The 15,195-nt window shown below is 45.0% G+C and overlaps 2 protein-coding genes across 30 annotated transcripts in view; both read left to right on the top strand.

The window, feature by feature from the left end:
- Positions 1–10,483, top strand: part of CAMK2G (calcium/calmodulin dependent protein kinase II gamma) — a 111,368-nt gene extending 100,885 nt beyond the window's left edge. For 14 of the 27 annotated variants that reach the window (XM_080598092.1, XM_080598111.1, XM_080598090.1 and 11 more), the window contains 4 exons: positions 3,140–3,215; positions 3,736–3,830; positions 4,729–4,974; positions 7,733–10,483. In XM_080598092.1, the coding sequence (XP_080454218.1) occupies positions 3,140–3,215; positions 3,736–3,830; positions 4,729–4,961 (404 nt within the window). In that variant the 3' untranslated portion in view covers positions 4,962–4,974; positions 7,733–10,483. Of the gene's footprint in view, positions 1–531; positions 658–3,139; positions 3,216–3,735; positions 3,831–4,728; positions 4,975–7,732 lie in introns of all 27 variants that reach the window. The other 13 variants (XM_080598106.1, XM_080598108.1, XM_080598097.1 and 10 more) reach the window with 3 other exon arrangements.
- A 4,493-nt stretch (positions 10,484–14,976) lies between these two features.
- The window catches only part of NDST2 (N-deacetylase and N-sulfotransferase 2), a 135,400-nt gene continuing 135,181 nt past the window's right edge, over positions 14,977–15,195 (top strand). For all 3 annotated transcript variants that reach the window (XM_080598083.1, XM_080598087.1, XM_080598085.1), the window contains exon 1: positions 14,977–15,146. The gene's annotated coding sequence lies outside the window, so the exon portion shown is untranslated. The remainder of the gene's footprint in view (positions 15,147–15,195) is intronic.

Genomic DNA, 15,195 nt, shown 5'->3' with positions numbered 1-15,195 from the left:
AAAGGTGTTTAGCCTAGCCAGAATGGAAGGGAAATGGTCTCTTCTCAAGTCCTTTTTGCTATGAAGTGTCCATCACTGCTTTCTTATTACCTTGTTCCTCTTGTTCGTAGCGAGGCCCTGTTTGGTGCCCAGAGGAGTGCCAGCTCGCTGCTCAGTGAGCAGTGCAGGGGCAGCGTTCTCCTTCCCCGCTCCTCTCCGTGTTGAGGTGTGCAGTGGTTTGGATGCCCTGTTTCCTTTCCCCTTCTTTCCCATCTTGTACTTGCCCTCGTGCTGCTCTGTCACCACCCTGGCCAGTGTTAGCTCGCCCTCAGACCACCTCCAGCAGCACTGTGCTCCGAGGGATCTCCTGGAGCAGCACCCAGCCCAGCTGACATGACAGGCAGCAGGGCGGGCACAGCTTGTTGGGACGTGGGTGTCTCTGTGTGCCAACAGCGGTTGGGGCTTGTGTGTGTTTGTATTTCTGTGTTGGTTTTTATTTTGCTTTCTGGTTTATGTTTGTTTATTATTTTAATGCTTACGTTTGTTTTGCAGCTACACAGTCTTGTGAAGAGAAGCTTCTTGCCTGGGACAGCCCAGGGCAGACATTGGAGTTAGAGCGTGCTCGGTCGGAGCCTTTGCTAACTCCAGTAGTTCCCTTTGTACTTAACAGTGCACCGTGTAAGTTAGCAGCTGGGTAGCAGTAGCCGAGTAGTGCAACTAACGCTAGCTCCCCTAGACGCCGGGCTCCCCTTCTCCACCTCTGTGCCCTCACCCTCTTGCTGGGCCGGGAGGGGACGGCGATCCCTGGGAGCGCACCGTGGCCGGCACCCGGCGGGCCTCAGGCCGCCCCCAGGCGGCGCTCCCGGCCTCCGCGCCCGGGCGGAGCCGGCTGCGGGGAGCGGCGGAGGCCGCCGGGGGGAGCCCCGGGGCCGGGGGAAGTGGGGGGTGGCCGGGGCCGGGCCGGGTTGTACGGCCTGGGCCGGCCTCGGCTCCCCTCGGGGCGCTGCTGTCCCCTCAGTGCGCGCAGGCAGCCCCCTTGCAGGTCCTGCTGCGGCGGCCATAGCCAGCCGCTGGGGAGCTGTCCTCTGCCTGCGAGGGTGCTCCGCAAAGGCAGGAGAACGGCCGGAGTCCGGCGTTCGTGTCTGTGCTGGTGTGTGTGTGCCTGCCTCGCTGCAGTGTGCTAGGAGGCCCTGGGGATTCATCGCAGCTGGTGTGAATGCCTTCCCGCCTGAAATCGGGGGACACTGCCCACTAGAAAAAGTGGGTCGCCTTCTGTGTGTTACTTCTGGCTCAGGGCATGTAGGAAAAGCAAGAAGGCAAGCGCAGTCTGATGGAAGGGACTTGCGTTGAAGGGATAGGGTCAGCACTGCTATGTGGTGACGTTTGGGAAATGGGTGCAGATCTCCTTGAGATAAGCCAGTGCATGGTGGCTGTGGTCTGCAGATTTGTCACTTGTCCCAAGTGGAGCCTTTCCCATGGATCACATTTTACAGGCGTGGCACACGTTTGGGAGGGGCATCCAGTGTGCAGCCATGCTTCATGGGGAAGCTGTTCCAGGTGACTTGTTTGTAAAGACGTTTTTCATAATAGGCGTAGCCCACTATGTCCTTTTGATCCATTCCTTCTATATGTCACTTAGTATGTGGAAATTTATACAGGCTGAGTGGTAGAACTGACTCCCTTACCATCGTGATCCAGTTGTTCCCTAACCAAGATGTTCCTGTGGCTAACTGGGTAGTATAATCCTCTTAATAGCTTTCCAGAGGGGGTTCAGGCATCTTTCTGAGCCACTGCGATTATCATCTTGTTGCTCTTCAGCTGTACTTCCCAGTGTTGGGGTGATATGCACATGTGGATGAAAGTTTAAGGTGAAGGGGAGTTCAGACTAACATCTTCTGGCATCTAGAGTGGAATTCAGCTTTTCTGACTTGGACATCTAAAGATGGTAGGTTGCGTTTCGGGACTGTGCTCCTAATGATAGGCATCTGAGATACCTCAGGTGAGGCTTGCAGAGGTGCTTACTTCTTTCAGGGCCTAAAGGAGAAGACCAGTGACTAGTTCCATTTCAGACACCTACACTTCAGATGCCTAAGGGCAGATGAATTACAGTTCTGGTGGTAGGGATTGGAAATTATTTGGTAACAGTGGTGGTGAAGATAATGATAGAGCACCTCCTAAATCCTTGTATGATGTGTACAATATACTACCTCAAGGGAAACTGGGGAAGGCTGAAGAGCTGTTGGGTGTGCATGCAGTCATAGAACTCAAGTTGTGTTACTTAACAGAGCTGAGCCAAACTCTGTCAGTGTTAAGGAGACTAGATATCAGTAGGGGTGATGGAAGGCCTCAAAGGGGATGGGGCCTGGGCAATCAGCTGTGGCAAACCAAGAGAAGAAAGTGCAGGGGTGCTGGCCAGAGCAAGGTCAAACCAGCAGCAGACAGCTAGCCAGCTGTCTTTGCTCATCCTGAAGTCCAGTGTGCTGGGGCTGGGTTAATGGCAGTGCTGATAAGGGCTCTGCCATAGGGCTCTGCCTGAGGGACAGTGCATACTAGTGTATACCTAGGGCCTGTTCGTCCAACCCATCCATCCTGCTGCGGTTGTCTTTCTAGCTTGTGGAAGTCATCCCTACATGTCCCAGATGCTTGTTTGCAGCATTCATAATAGCTGAGGTATCGGTGATCGTGATAGGCAAGTTGTTGGGAGATTTTTTCCAATTTGTTTGGTTTGTGTGGTGGCCATTTGCCCATGGCTACTGTGGTGAAGGGTTTCTGCAAGTTAAGCTGCTAGACAAATGCTTCACATTGGCAGGTTCACTGACATTCATTGGTCAGAATCCCTGGAAGCACCTAGAGCTGTCATTCAGGAGACACCTCTGGTGCATGAGAGAGGCCTTTCTAGAAGGAAAAAAAAAAAAGAATATGATATCTTTATTTCATTTCTCCCTGCATTATGGGATCACCATTCCACTACCATACCACTGCCCCCCTACTCTCATATGGATGGCTGTCATTACTGCATATCTCCAAAATGCAGGGAGCAGCATCCTATGAGATCTACAGTAATGGTGCTCTGCAAGTTGCTTGTAGGAGGCACCCACTAGCCCCGTATTTCTATCGAAGTCTTATGTGCAGTTAAATTGCTCTTTCTTATTGTTTGCAGTGCGTAAGCAAGAGATCATTAAGATAACAGAGCAGCTGATAGAAGCCATCAACAATGGAGACTTTGAGGCTTATACGTAAGTACTGTTGGTTAGTGCATAGATGCCTTCTGATAGGTCACCAATCAGTTTATGTGCAAGTTATGTTGTGGTTCCTGGGTATGAGTAGGAGTTGTACAATTGGGTATGGTAAATACTGGTAAATACTCTCATTTGTTATCAGGGATATAGTAGAGCTGTTTAAATGAACTTCAAGTAGAAGTAAGGTATCAAACAGCAACAGGAGTGGCAAAAGGAAAATGCCCTGGCTTTGTAAGCTGTGTGTACGTGTTTGTGGGGAGGGGGAGAGAGAGCAAGATGAGCATAAAGAATAAAAGGTTGTATACCAGAAACACAGAGGCTTGTTTTACATGAAATGCCAACTGTCACCAACCCTGTGGTGTTGCAGTAGTACCCCATGCTCCAAGAACTTACTCCTCAGACTAGTGAAATGGCTAGGTGGACACAGTGCAAGTCACGTGCCATACCAATACTTCATTGTGTAAGTAGCCTTTGGACTTAGATGCAGGCTGTAAGGCTGCATTGCTTTTCTTTGCAGAAAAATCTGTGATCCTGGTTTGACCTCTTTTGAACCTGAAGCACTGGGGAACCTGGTTGAAGGAATGGATTTCCATAAGTTTTACTTTGAGAACTGTGAGTGGGTAGATTTGGTAACACCATCAGCCTTTTCTCTAATCTTCATTTATTTCACATTTTGTGGAAAAATTGCTCTTGTTTTTACTGGCTATCATAACCAGCAAGGACTTGGTTGTACATGGATTGTGATGCATTTATAAGAGACAGCGTTCTTTCTCTCAAAAGCCTTTTTCAGCAACAAGTTCAATTCTAACTCTCAGATCCCTTCACTGTACACATATGATTTGCCTGATGCAAGCATTTTGTAAGTGTTGATAACAGGAGCTTTAAAAGTTTGAGGCACCGGATTTCCTACTGATATGGAAATGGAAAAAATGAACACATTTGTGTGGAAACAACCTGTATGTTTGTGATAGATGTACTGAATTGTCAGATGTGAAGTTTATTATGCACAAACTGCTGACATGCGTGAACTTGGAGTCCTTAGTATAGGCCATTACTAGTGCTCTAACTCTGCAGAGACTTTGTCTCTCTAAAAAGCATGTTCTGGAGTAAGTTTTACACTTCTCTGAGACCTGTTTGTATTTAATGCAGGCCTGGCATACAGATCTCCTGACTGTTGACTCTTGCAACGTTTCTGATAATTAAAACATTTTTTCCTTTAACTGAGGAAATGGCAGTACTGATGTTGATAGAGTAGCAAGTGTCTTTTGCAGAACTGAGAGCAAAGGAACCAGGCTGTTCTAGGCAATAATATGGGCTAAGTTTTGAAAGACAGGTGATAGGGAAAAGAATTGGATAGGCTTGGATTTTGCCTGGAAAATTACAGGAGCAATTTTTGTTGTATCCCAGAATCAAGCTGGAGGTGAGTAGACTACAAAAATTGGAGGATGTGGGGGGAGCTGTTCTTCTCTTAGTGGTAAAATGAAGCTGACAGTTTTATGTGTTCTGCCAGTACTGTCGAAAAACAGCAAGCCGATACACACCACCATCCTGAACCCCCACGTCCATGTCATCGGTGAAGATGCTGCCTGCATCGCATACATCCGCCTGACACAGTACATCGACGGCCAAGGCCGGCCCCGCACCACGCAGTCTGAAGAGACTCGCGTCTGGCACCGCCGAGATGGCAAGTGGCTGAACGTCCACTACCACTGCTCTGGAGCCCCTGCAGCACCTCTCCAGTGAGGATCATACATGGGTATGGACTACCTGGGAAAGAATATATCATACACATCAAAGGCTGCTGTATGTGGGAATTCAGTGCCATACTCCCAGACTATTTAAGGGCGTTTAGCTGTGAGAGAACCATTTTTAGTTGTCTGCAGGCTAAAAATTTCCACTGGTCTGTGGAAGCCTTGTCCTCTGGTCTCTGGAGGATTATCTGCCACTCCTGACAAACCAAAGCTATGTGCCAGATGGTTGCTGCCAATCATAGATACCCTTGTACCTGTTGTACTTGCTCCTGTATATTCAGCTTTGTGCTCAGACAGAGCATACAGAGCAGAGAGTATCTCATGGTGTGTACGTGCACAGGCTTGCTGTTTCCCAGCTGTCAGGGATCTACCTTTCTTGTACTTCGCTACAGAAAGGATTCTTGTTTGGTTGATGTAGTGTTGCCAAACAAAGCTGGTAAAATCTTGAGTTTTGACAAAAGCGAAGAGGTCAGTTAGCAGGTGCTGAATAATGCCTAGATCTAACAGACCTCTTCTGGCAATGCCAACAGCACAGGTGATTAAAACTACCAGCAAGGGCAGATACTGTCAGACTGAGGAGTGAATCCAGCCTTGAGCACAAGCTATAAATGTTGGTATACAAAGAGAAAAAGGCAAGCATGGGAGGAAAAACTTGGAGTGAAAGGTTCTTTTCATATAATGTACTACTAAACCGTGGTGAAATTACTTGATTTTTTAGGCTATTTTAATACCTTGTCTATGAATCAGGGAATGGACAGAGCAGGTAGGTAGTTTGGAGAATTTGAATGACACGTTGGTGATTTCAGAGAACTTTTTAATGAGAATGTCATACTCTAAAGAGTATGTTATAAAATCTGTACAGAGCAATTTCTATGCCATAAGAATAAAGATGTATTTTTATAAAATTTACTACCAATTTGCAGATGAGTAGAAGCTATTTAGCTTACAATGTTGAAAAACTCAGAGGAAAAGAAATCTAAACAAATAATAATATCAGAGGTTTTAAAACATTGCCAATTAGCTTGACACAATTCAGCATGGGAGGAAACTTCATTTATAAAATTTGACTTGAAGCAACAATTGTTTCTTGCTCTTAAAGGAGAGCAGTATGGTTCCACTTACTTTTTGAAGTATGCTTTTTAGGCATTTTGGTGTCTTTATTACTCTACTCTTATTTAGATGTACAAAATCTTTCTGCTTCCTTTCATTGTATGCCGAAGTTCATTTTAAAGATCTAAGTTTCCTAATCTTAAAACCTTCTTACTCACAATTTTCTATTTAAAACCAAAAGAAAAGAAAAAACACACACTCTACACCTGGGAGGCAAGCTTTTTAAAATGTATTCATTTGAGAATGAGCCACTTGAGTATAGTTACTGCACCGTGTGTACTACTAAGAACTAAGCCAAGAGCAGTTAGCATTCATTTGGATTGTGAGGGATTGAGCCCTAGTGAAGGCAATGGAAAGGAATGTGAACTACCACAAGCAAATTGCAGAGGTCACAAATGGAATTTGGAATGCAGCAGTCAGTCAGGATGCCCTAAAAGCAGGGGAGCTTTCAAGACAGCTGGACAATCAGCTGATTTTTTTCAGCAGGGAGTAAGGCAATGAGAAGGATGCCTTTGGAGGGAAACAGAAAATAACTTTTCATTGTTCTTCATCACGGAAGTGTTGAGGGAGACTTATGTCCTAGATATAATCTACTGTGAAGTCTCAAAAAAGATACAGAACAAATTATGACTGGTATGGCTCAGTGGCTATGCCTAGAAGTTCTCAGGAAGCTTAGGAGTGAAGTGTCTTGGCTGCTACAGAAGAGTTATGTTTCCTTGACTCAGCTGCTGAAACGCTGCACCTCTTCCAAAAGCATGTACTGGAGAGCTTTTGAAAAATACAGAATAGGATCCATTTCCAAACCACAAAATGTTGGTTAAAACAATATTTTAAAAAAAAAAATCAAGTTTAAGTATTTGCATGCATTTCTGGGTTCTGAAGGAAGTGTAACCACATGCAGTTATGAGTGGGGTCAGCCCCTATTGAACCACATGGAATCGTTTGTGAGCTGTGTTGGCCCATGTGCATTGAAGGTTGAGGATGAAGAAGGAATGAGGTGAATAATAATACTTAAATAGAAGTCGGTGGTTTGCTCTCACCTGGAAGGCAGAGTTCAGTTTTGGGTAAGTCACCGTGAAAAGATGCAACAGCTATAAAATAAATTTGAGGATAATAAGAGGACTTCTGTGTAAGGAGAGAATAGTAACCAAGAAGGGAGAGAACTAATAAGAGAGTTGGGAAAAAAAAAAAGGCAAACTAAGAAATTGTATAAAAATGCTGAAGACTTTAAAATAATAGTTATAGATCTTTCTATTCAAGGCAAAAGCCAATTGGCAGTGAGGTGGAAATTGTTCCTTAAGGCCAGACTCTTTGATCACCCCTTTGGGAAAACTTCTTCAACTTCTGGCACATGTCGCTATTAGATAGTGGACCCAGATATGCTCCAATCAAGCAAGTAATTTGTTATAGCAAGTAGCTCGTTTTTGTTGGCACACTCAGCCACCTGGAAGGGAAAGTGTGTTCCTCGTGTCTTCAGGGCTCTGCTAATGAGTTCCAGTCTGATTTAGGAAAGCTTTTTCCCTGCACCAAATAATTACTCCATAGAAAAACTTGTTTTATTAATGGAGCTAACATTTGGCTTTATTTCCTTTCATCTTCTGTCCTCTTCTCCCCTCTTCTATCTGGGTGGACGCTACCTCTTCATGACTGCAGCAACTTGTGGAGATACTCAGCTGGAGGGCAATATCTTCTTAGCACGCAGCTCTGGAGTGCCTGAGTGACAGCAACGGTCATGTCTGTTTTGACATTAAAAAAAAAAAAAATACAAATTACAAACAGGCAGCAGCCAAATGCACGAAACCCTGCATGCATCTGATGCTCCGGGCGCTGCCTTTCTGTTGTTTTCCATGGATCCATCGTGTCTGTTTCTGCTGTACGAAGGTGTTTTTAAATCTAAAAAAGAAAAAAAAAAAAAAAACGTTGTTTGTACAAAATAATTAAAAAAAAACAAACAAACAGGAGTAATGCTAAATAAATGACAGATTATCCAACATGCCCCCTCCCCCAGGGCTAAGAAAATGGCAGCAGCTGGAACAACTTTCAGAAATGAAGTGAGGGGGAAAGCAAAAGTGAAGGAGAGAGAGAGAGAGGGAGAGCAAAAGAAGGAGGCGGCTTGAGCAGCGGATGGCTGAACTGTGCTCTGCAAAGCCATGGTGGAAGTTAACATCGCGTACAGGCTGTGCTGTGACTTCAATCAGTGAGCGGTGGTGAGGAGACCCCAGAGGAGCCAGTGTGAAGACTGGGGCGCAAGAGTGAGGAGGCACTTCTCTTCCTATTGCCCAGCAGACTGACTTCAGCCTGAGTTTCTTCTTAGACTTCTGCACAGCAAGAACGTTATGGAAAGCTGGTTGCTCAGCTGCTGGATCCCAAAACAGACTTATTTTTTTAAAGAAAAAACAAAATGGGATGTTGATTTAAAACTAATGGTGTAAGTAAGGATTTCAAAAACTGGGTTTAAGTGAATATAACTTAAATAGAAGCTTGCTCTTCAAAGATACAGGTTTTACAAACAGCCACTACCTGGCCAAACATGGATGTTTGAAGCCAGTTGATTTAATTAAAAAAAAAAAAAGGAAAAGAAAAGAAAAAGTGCTAAAAACAGCATTAAGAGCAAAGATTTTAGAGGAAGAGGGTACATGTATGGGATTTTCTATTTTTTTTCTTTCTAGTAGCATAGTTGGGATCCACAGTGCTGCAGAACACGTGTTCCTTAGGAAGCAGACAAGAAACTTAGTGTTACGTTCTTCATGAAGACTTGCACATACACTCCTATATGAGGCATAAATAGTGTGTGTTTTTTATACTGAAATATATGCACCATAGAATTAAAGGGGTTACCTGGCCTCCTGTTTGATTTGTTTGATCTCCAATGAAAAAAGCAGTGGGAGCCAGCAGCCCCAGCCAGGTGCTTGTCCCCACCACTAACCCATCTGATGTTTGTAAGTGTCATGTTTCCTAGTGTTTATTTGGGTAATTTTTCTATTTTTTACAGTGATGTTGTAACACAGAAAACTATCAGATCAGAATCTCAAACCGTAGCTGTAGGACTCCAGGCCACCTCCTGGTGTTGCCTCTGGGTGTTAGAGGATACCTCATGAAGCAGAGGGGAAAGGGAATTAGCACATGTGATCTGATGTTTGTCCTTTGGGCCAATTCATCTTCCTTTCTTTTCTTTGCTGGAAAGGGAGTCCATTTCCTTTATTCATTGGTTGGGGAATATGGAATTGTTTTGTTAACCTTACCAAGAACTGATCCTAGCCCCAAGCAGAAAATTGCCTGTCCGCTGGACCCTTTCAGTAACAGGGTTTGTCTTGACCAAGGGGAAGGACAGAGTTACTCGTTCTTTATAGCATCTGGGATGGTCTTTTACCTGATTTTCTGTCTACCCCCTAATTATTTTTTTGGATCTTTCAAGGCAATCAATGTGATTGTGTTGACAGCATACAAAATATGAGGCAACCTTTTTACAGACTACGGAACAGAAGAAAGCTAATTTGAAATTTTAATCCTTATTTAACAGAATGCAGAAAGTAAAAGTTGTTGCACAAAGTGTGGCTGTCTGCCCCGGATAGCTGTCTGCTCCCTTTGTCAGAGAGGTGCTGTCCCACACCACAGGTTAGCTGATCTAATCCTGAGGAAGGAAAAGACATCTATACACCCCAGGTTTGTCAGCGTAAATACTCTTTTATTCCTCCCTCCACCATCCTAGGGAGGACTTGTGGGGCTTGAACCCGTAGGGGGCAAACACTAAATGTTATTACTTCAAAACATTTTAAGGACAGCACTAAGCCAGTGAGTGAAGTGGAAAAACTAAAGTCTTGATATTTTATTCAGTTGTTTTTTTTTTTTTTAAGCCACAAAGAGAGAGCAAACAGGAGATTACAATTATGCCATTTTAAAAAGATAAATACAAAATATTATGCATGCCTTCTTTAGGTCTGATCTTCCTTGTCTCTTTACCTGATGATGATTAATATGTAAAAAGAAAACCCTCTGTATTAAGTACCTGCATCTTTCAGAGAAAATTTAAAAGGAAAAGAACTGTTAGTTTCTTTGGTTTTGCACAGTCTTGGAGACAAACTCTTTGTTTGTTTGTTTGTTTTGTTTCCTTTTTAAGTTAATGAGAACCTTAGCTTGGTATGGCCATTATCAAACACAGCTGTACACCTTTAGCATTCTTAATGTTCTCTTATGGGGCTAATATAAGCATCTATATAATATATATTATAAATATCACATTTTAAACAGGAAATGGAAGGCATTTGATGCAGAATTTTTGCATGATATAGAAATAAAGTTAGCTAGTGTTTGTTTGTTTGGTCTGAATGTTGGTAGAACCTTCATAGCTTTGTTACAATGAAACCTTGAACTGAAGATATTTAATAAAATAACATTTAAACAGTGCATGGTTTTGAGTGTCACACTTTTCATTTAAACCATGGGACGATGTGTAATTGGCACTTCTGGGACATAAATCATTCCACAAAACTATTTTATATTTCAGTATATCATGTGATTAAAAAGAGCCACATTCTTAAAAAGAAAAAGGTAAGTGGTATCATTAATGGAAAGGAAAAAAATACTGGCATTAATAAAAAACAAAGGGATAGCAGAACCTGTGAAAATGGTTGGTTCTGTTCCTGGTGGTCTAGCCTAGTTATGCTGTTACCTCCTTGCTTGGTGTCTTTTTTCTTTACCAGTATTTCAGCTTTTTTGTGGAAGAAACTGTCTTGCTTTTAGGTTTGCCTGATGTAAATGTGCTGAACTCAAGCTGTTGGGCAGCCACTAGGTCTGCTAGCTGGTGTGTTTATTTCATGTTCTAGATGGGCCGGGGACGCTCCTGCAGAGGCACAGATCTGTCCAGCAGTGCGTGCAGAGCTGCCTGCTCTAGCAGCGTGATGGCTTTGCAAACCAGAAGGCTGTGGTTTGGCTGTGTTTCACCTGTTGGCAGGCTTTCATTTCTTTCCTCTCGTGCATTTTCCTTTCACTTCCAGTCTCACACCTCTCAGGCCGCTCACAAAAGGGCGGCTGCTATCTGCGAAGAGCTGCCCTGTGGCTGTCAGTGGCATGCAGGCCCATGCCACAGCCACCCCTTCCTGCTCCCCAGCCTGTGGTGCGGTTGTGCCACTCCCTGGCCTGCGCTTGGGCCTGGCCCCGCTGGCTGTGCCCAGTGGGTAGGGGTGGCTTGGCCTGTCACAGGAGGAGAGCTCGGTGTGCTTTGTCCCTGCGGCTCCCTAGTAAGTAGGTGTCGGTGCTGCTTGAGGAGGCGATTGCTTTTCCCGCCTGATGAAACAGCAGGAAAATTGTCCGTAGTTTAAAGGGAGAAAGTAAGGGTTTTACAGCCTGATTCAGTTGATCTGTTCATGGCCAGCAGATAGCTCCTGCTATTGCAGCAGCAAAGAGAGCTGCTGCTACCACTTCTGGCATTCAAGGCAGCGTCATTCAGCTGGTAAGCTCTCTGCTGAAGCAGCTAACCGTACCTTAATGGTCTTGGAAGAAATGTGGCAGTACGATCCAATATTCATGAGGAAAAGATGCCCATAAAGTTAGTGCTAGTCATCTGTGTTCGTTGTAGCTCTTTTAACCAGCGCATTTAACCAGAATCATTTAAATGCTGCTACAGAAAGTACAATAGGCAGGCTAATTCTTATGTCAAGAATATTTATGAACTATATATATGGGGCCTTTCAGAGGGTTCATGTGTGTGTTTGTGAGATTTAAGTACATTAATTGAAAAAAGATGATGTTGGTTTAAGTTGCTCTTTATGTGCCTTCACCACTCACAATTGCTCTGTTAGTCTGTCTTGGACAGGAGCTCTGAGAAATGTGTAAATTTGATAAATTTTCTCTAGAAGGGTCTCTTGTCTTGTTTTCTTTTGTCTTCGCTGGCAGCAGGGATTGGGAATGGCATTGATCTGCAGCTCAATACCTCTAATATTAGATCTGAAGCTGCAACTTTTTCACAGACTTACTTTCCAGTATGCCTGTCTAGTTACAATTTGTTCATTCTGTTGGATGGCATTTGCCATCTTCCTACATAAGAGAAGTGGCTGAATGTGGTCTCCCAAGTTCGCCTCTCTCTCCTAGTATATGCACGTGCATGCTGGTACACATGGGCTGATTATACTCTGGGAGACTGGATTAATGGTAGCTTTTATTTGTGCCCAAATCTGATTTCCCTTTAAACCAGGACTGGTCTGCTGTCACTTGATGGGTTAGCAGAACAAATTTTGGCAGGATGTTTTAATGCTGTAGTATGTACAAGAGCTGGGGAGAATCATGAACAGCATTAGATCTCAAGTGTTCATATCCTTTCCATTTTATTATGAAAACTATTACCTTTTTCCTTATGTACAACTGATAATGTAGACAAATGGATGGAGTGTTTCACTAGCGATCAGAAGGCATGATCTGTTTCTGGTTTATGTTACAGTTCTGCAGGGTGACTGCAGACAACCCACTTGTGTGCTATGTGCTTCACTCTCTCCCTTTGTACATGCTGATAACAAGGCTGACCTCTTTAGAAACTAATGAAACAGACTGATGAAGAGTGATGCACAGCAGCTGGGTGGTATTGCTGCTACACATCACAGACTTTTTTTTCTTTTTTTCCCTGAGAATTGGAAAGGTTTAGGGCTGCAGAGCAATGCACCTGGAATGCTTGTTTATTTGGGGTTGAAATGGATTTATTTTAGAGCTGGGAAAGGTGGTCATTGGGGGCACTTAAAGAGGCTTGAGTGGAGGGTTATGAATCTTCCCCTTGAGACACTGAGTGCCTGAGAACTCCTCACCTGCAGGAATGCCTTGCCTGCTTGCCTGCTGGTTAGGAACAGGAATTTACTGGTGTGTAGTATCACAAAAAATTATAAGGAAGCAATTTCCTCTATGCTTAAGAAGCCTTAGATAGAAAACAGAAAGACACATGCTTGTGTTTTTTATGGCAACCTGACCACAGTGGAAGGATGCAAAAAATGAAGTCAAAATACAATCTCAATCTGAAACTTCCTTGTGTTGTGGAGGGGTAATTTAAAGCACAGTGGTCTAGGGGAAGAGGAGAAAGGTTGCTTCCCCTTATCTGTGTCAATTTACATAATTTTATTCATCATAATTAGCCATAAATGGCTGGGCAGGGTGACTTTTATTCACAGAAATAATCCACCTGAACACTGTATGTTGACAGAGTTGGGACTTTGGCCAGTTCTTGTTGGGATGAAATACTCTCTCGTCACGACCTATTTCTACTTCATGTTTCTGTGGAAAAGTGCAGCGTTCGTACCAACAGAGAGGGGACTGAAAAAAGGAGTTGGGGTTGTGCTTCTGAAGCCTTACTTGCACTGGAACGTCTCATGGCCTGTGTTAGTAGACAGGGCAATGCAACTGCTGTTCTATAAAGCAATTTGCAAGTTTGCTGCTTCTTACATATTTAGAAGTTTATTTTAAACTAAAAAAAAAAGTTACCTGTTGTAAGAAGGACATGTTCTGCTCACCTATGTTGTTTGAAATTCATCTCTTTGGATTCATTGTATTTTTATTGTATTTTTCTATACTGGAAAATCCATCTCTTTGGATTTATCATATTTTTCTTGCAATGAAATGAAAAGTATGATAAATCCAAAGAGATGGATTTCAAACAGCTTATGAGTAGAACATGTCTTTCCTCTGTAAGTGGCCCAAAGTTTGAGATAGCCTAAATGTTTTTAGGAGTCATAAACTGATTTCACCTGTGTTCATCCCAAAGTAGTATTAATGCTGATGTTATTTTAATTGTCAGCAAGTTTGAACACCTGATCTCCTATACATGTGCAATATAAATAAGTCTCTCAAACCCATTAGAAATACTTCATTAACCTTTGAGTTTCGACATGCAGTAATATGTTTCTTTTATACAGCATTATGCTTTGACCTTCCCTGTTGAAAGAAATGGGTTTCCTGAACCAGTAAAATTTCAGTAAAAGTGGGTAAATTAGAAATATTCAATGTAGCTTTTTTTTTTTTTCTTCAGAATATGCAGGGAAGCTTGCACTTTTGTTTTTGGTTTATATCTTCAGGAGGAGAAAGATGTTTCAGAGAAATATGCAGTGTTAGCAGCAATGGCACGTGCTCTGTGCTAAGCAAGCACAGAGCAATGCATAGCCTGGAAGATGGAAAGGGAGTAATACAGCAGAGTCCTTGGCATGTGTTGGAGCGTGAGGAGGCTGGTGCAGGGAAGACGACCTGCAAGACAGATTTAAAACGTCTTGCAAGTTAGTAGAGGAGGCTGTGCATGACGCAGGACAAAACCAAAAGATGACAAACGGATGGAGATGTTGTAACATGGTGAAACCAGAAGAAAGGCAAGCGAATGCTGTTCTGGAGGTTTGAGGAAGGAGGAGAAGTTTGTGGGGGCGGGGTGTATTTTGGGGCTACTTCTTCCACTACTTGTTCAGCTGCACGGGCCATCACCTGCCCCTGCCACTCCTGCCGCTGCCTCGGCACTTGTATCTGGCTTGCTGCAAGGCCTGCGCCACGCGTTGGGGTTAACTCAACACAAATTCACCCGGCTGCTCCCGTCCACCTGGGTGGGTTGGCAGCAGGTACGCGCGATAGGGATGGTGCTCCAGCCCCCTCCAGTGCTGGTCCCAGCTGCCTCATCCGCCCTCTGTGCAGCCGCTGTGCTGCCCCCTGCACCTGCGGGTGGGGTTGTGCTTTGCCCTTGTGCCTAGACACCCGCAGCTGCCCCTGCCCCCTTCCGCCCTCCCTCAGCTCCCCGGTAGGGCCACGCGGCGGCGCTCCGCGGCCCCAAGCCGTGCCCCTGCTCTCCTGCGGGCCGCTCTCGGAGCCGCCTCGGCTCCCTCCGGACTCTCCCCTGCCACCGGGCCCGGCCCTGCCCCCCCACCTCCTCCCGCGGCCGGGGCGGGGCGCCGCGCTCCTCCCACACGCGGAAGATGGCGGCCGGGCAGCGCGGCGGCGGCTCCCCCAGCGGCCGGAGGGACGCCCAGCGGCCGGGAGCCGGCGGGCCGCGGCCGGCCTGAGAGCTCCCCGCGGCGCCGGGGGGACGGCAGCCCGCCCGGCGCGGCTCCTGCGGCAGGTGAGGAGGAGGACGGCGCCGGCCCGGCCTCGGAGGGCGGCGGGGGAGA

Source organism: Anser brachyrhynchus, assembly GCF_964034855.1.
Source record: "Anser brachyrhynchus genome assembly, chromosome: 6".
In the NCBI taxonomy this organism is placed as follows: domain Eukaryota; kingdom Metazoa; phylum Chordata; class Aves; order Anseriformes; family Anatidae; genus Anser; species Anser brachyrhynchus.
The sequence above is the reverse complement of the archived record's forward strand: the minus strand, read 5'-3'. Positions and strand labels throughout refer to the sequence as shown.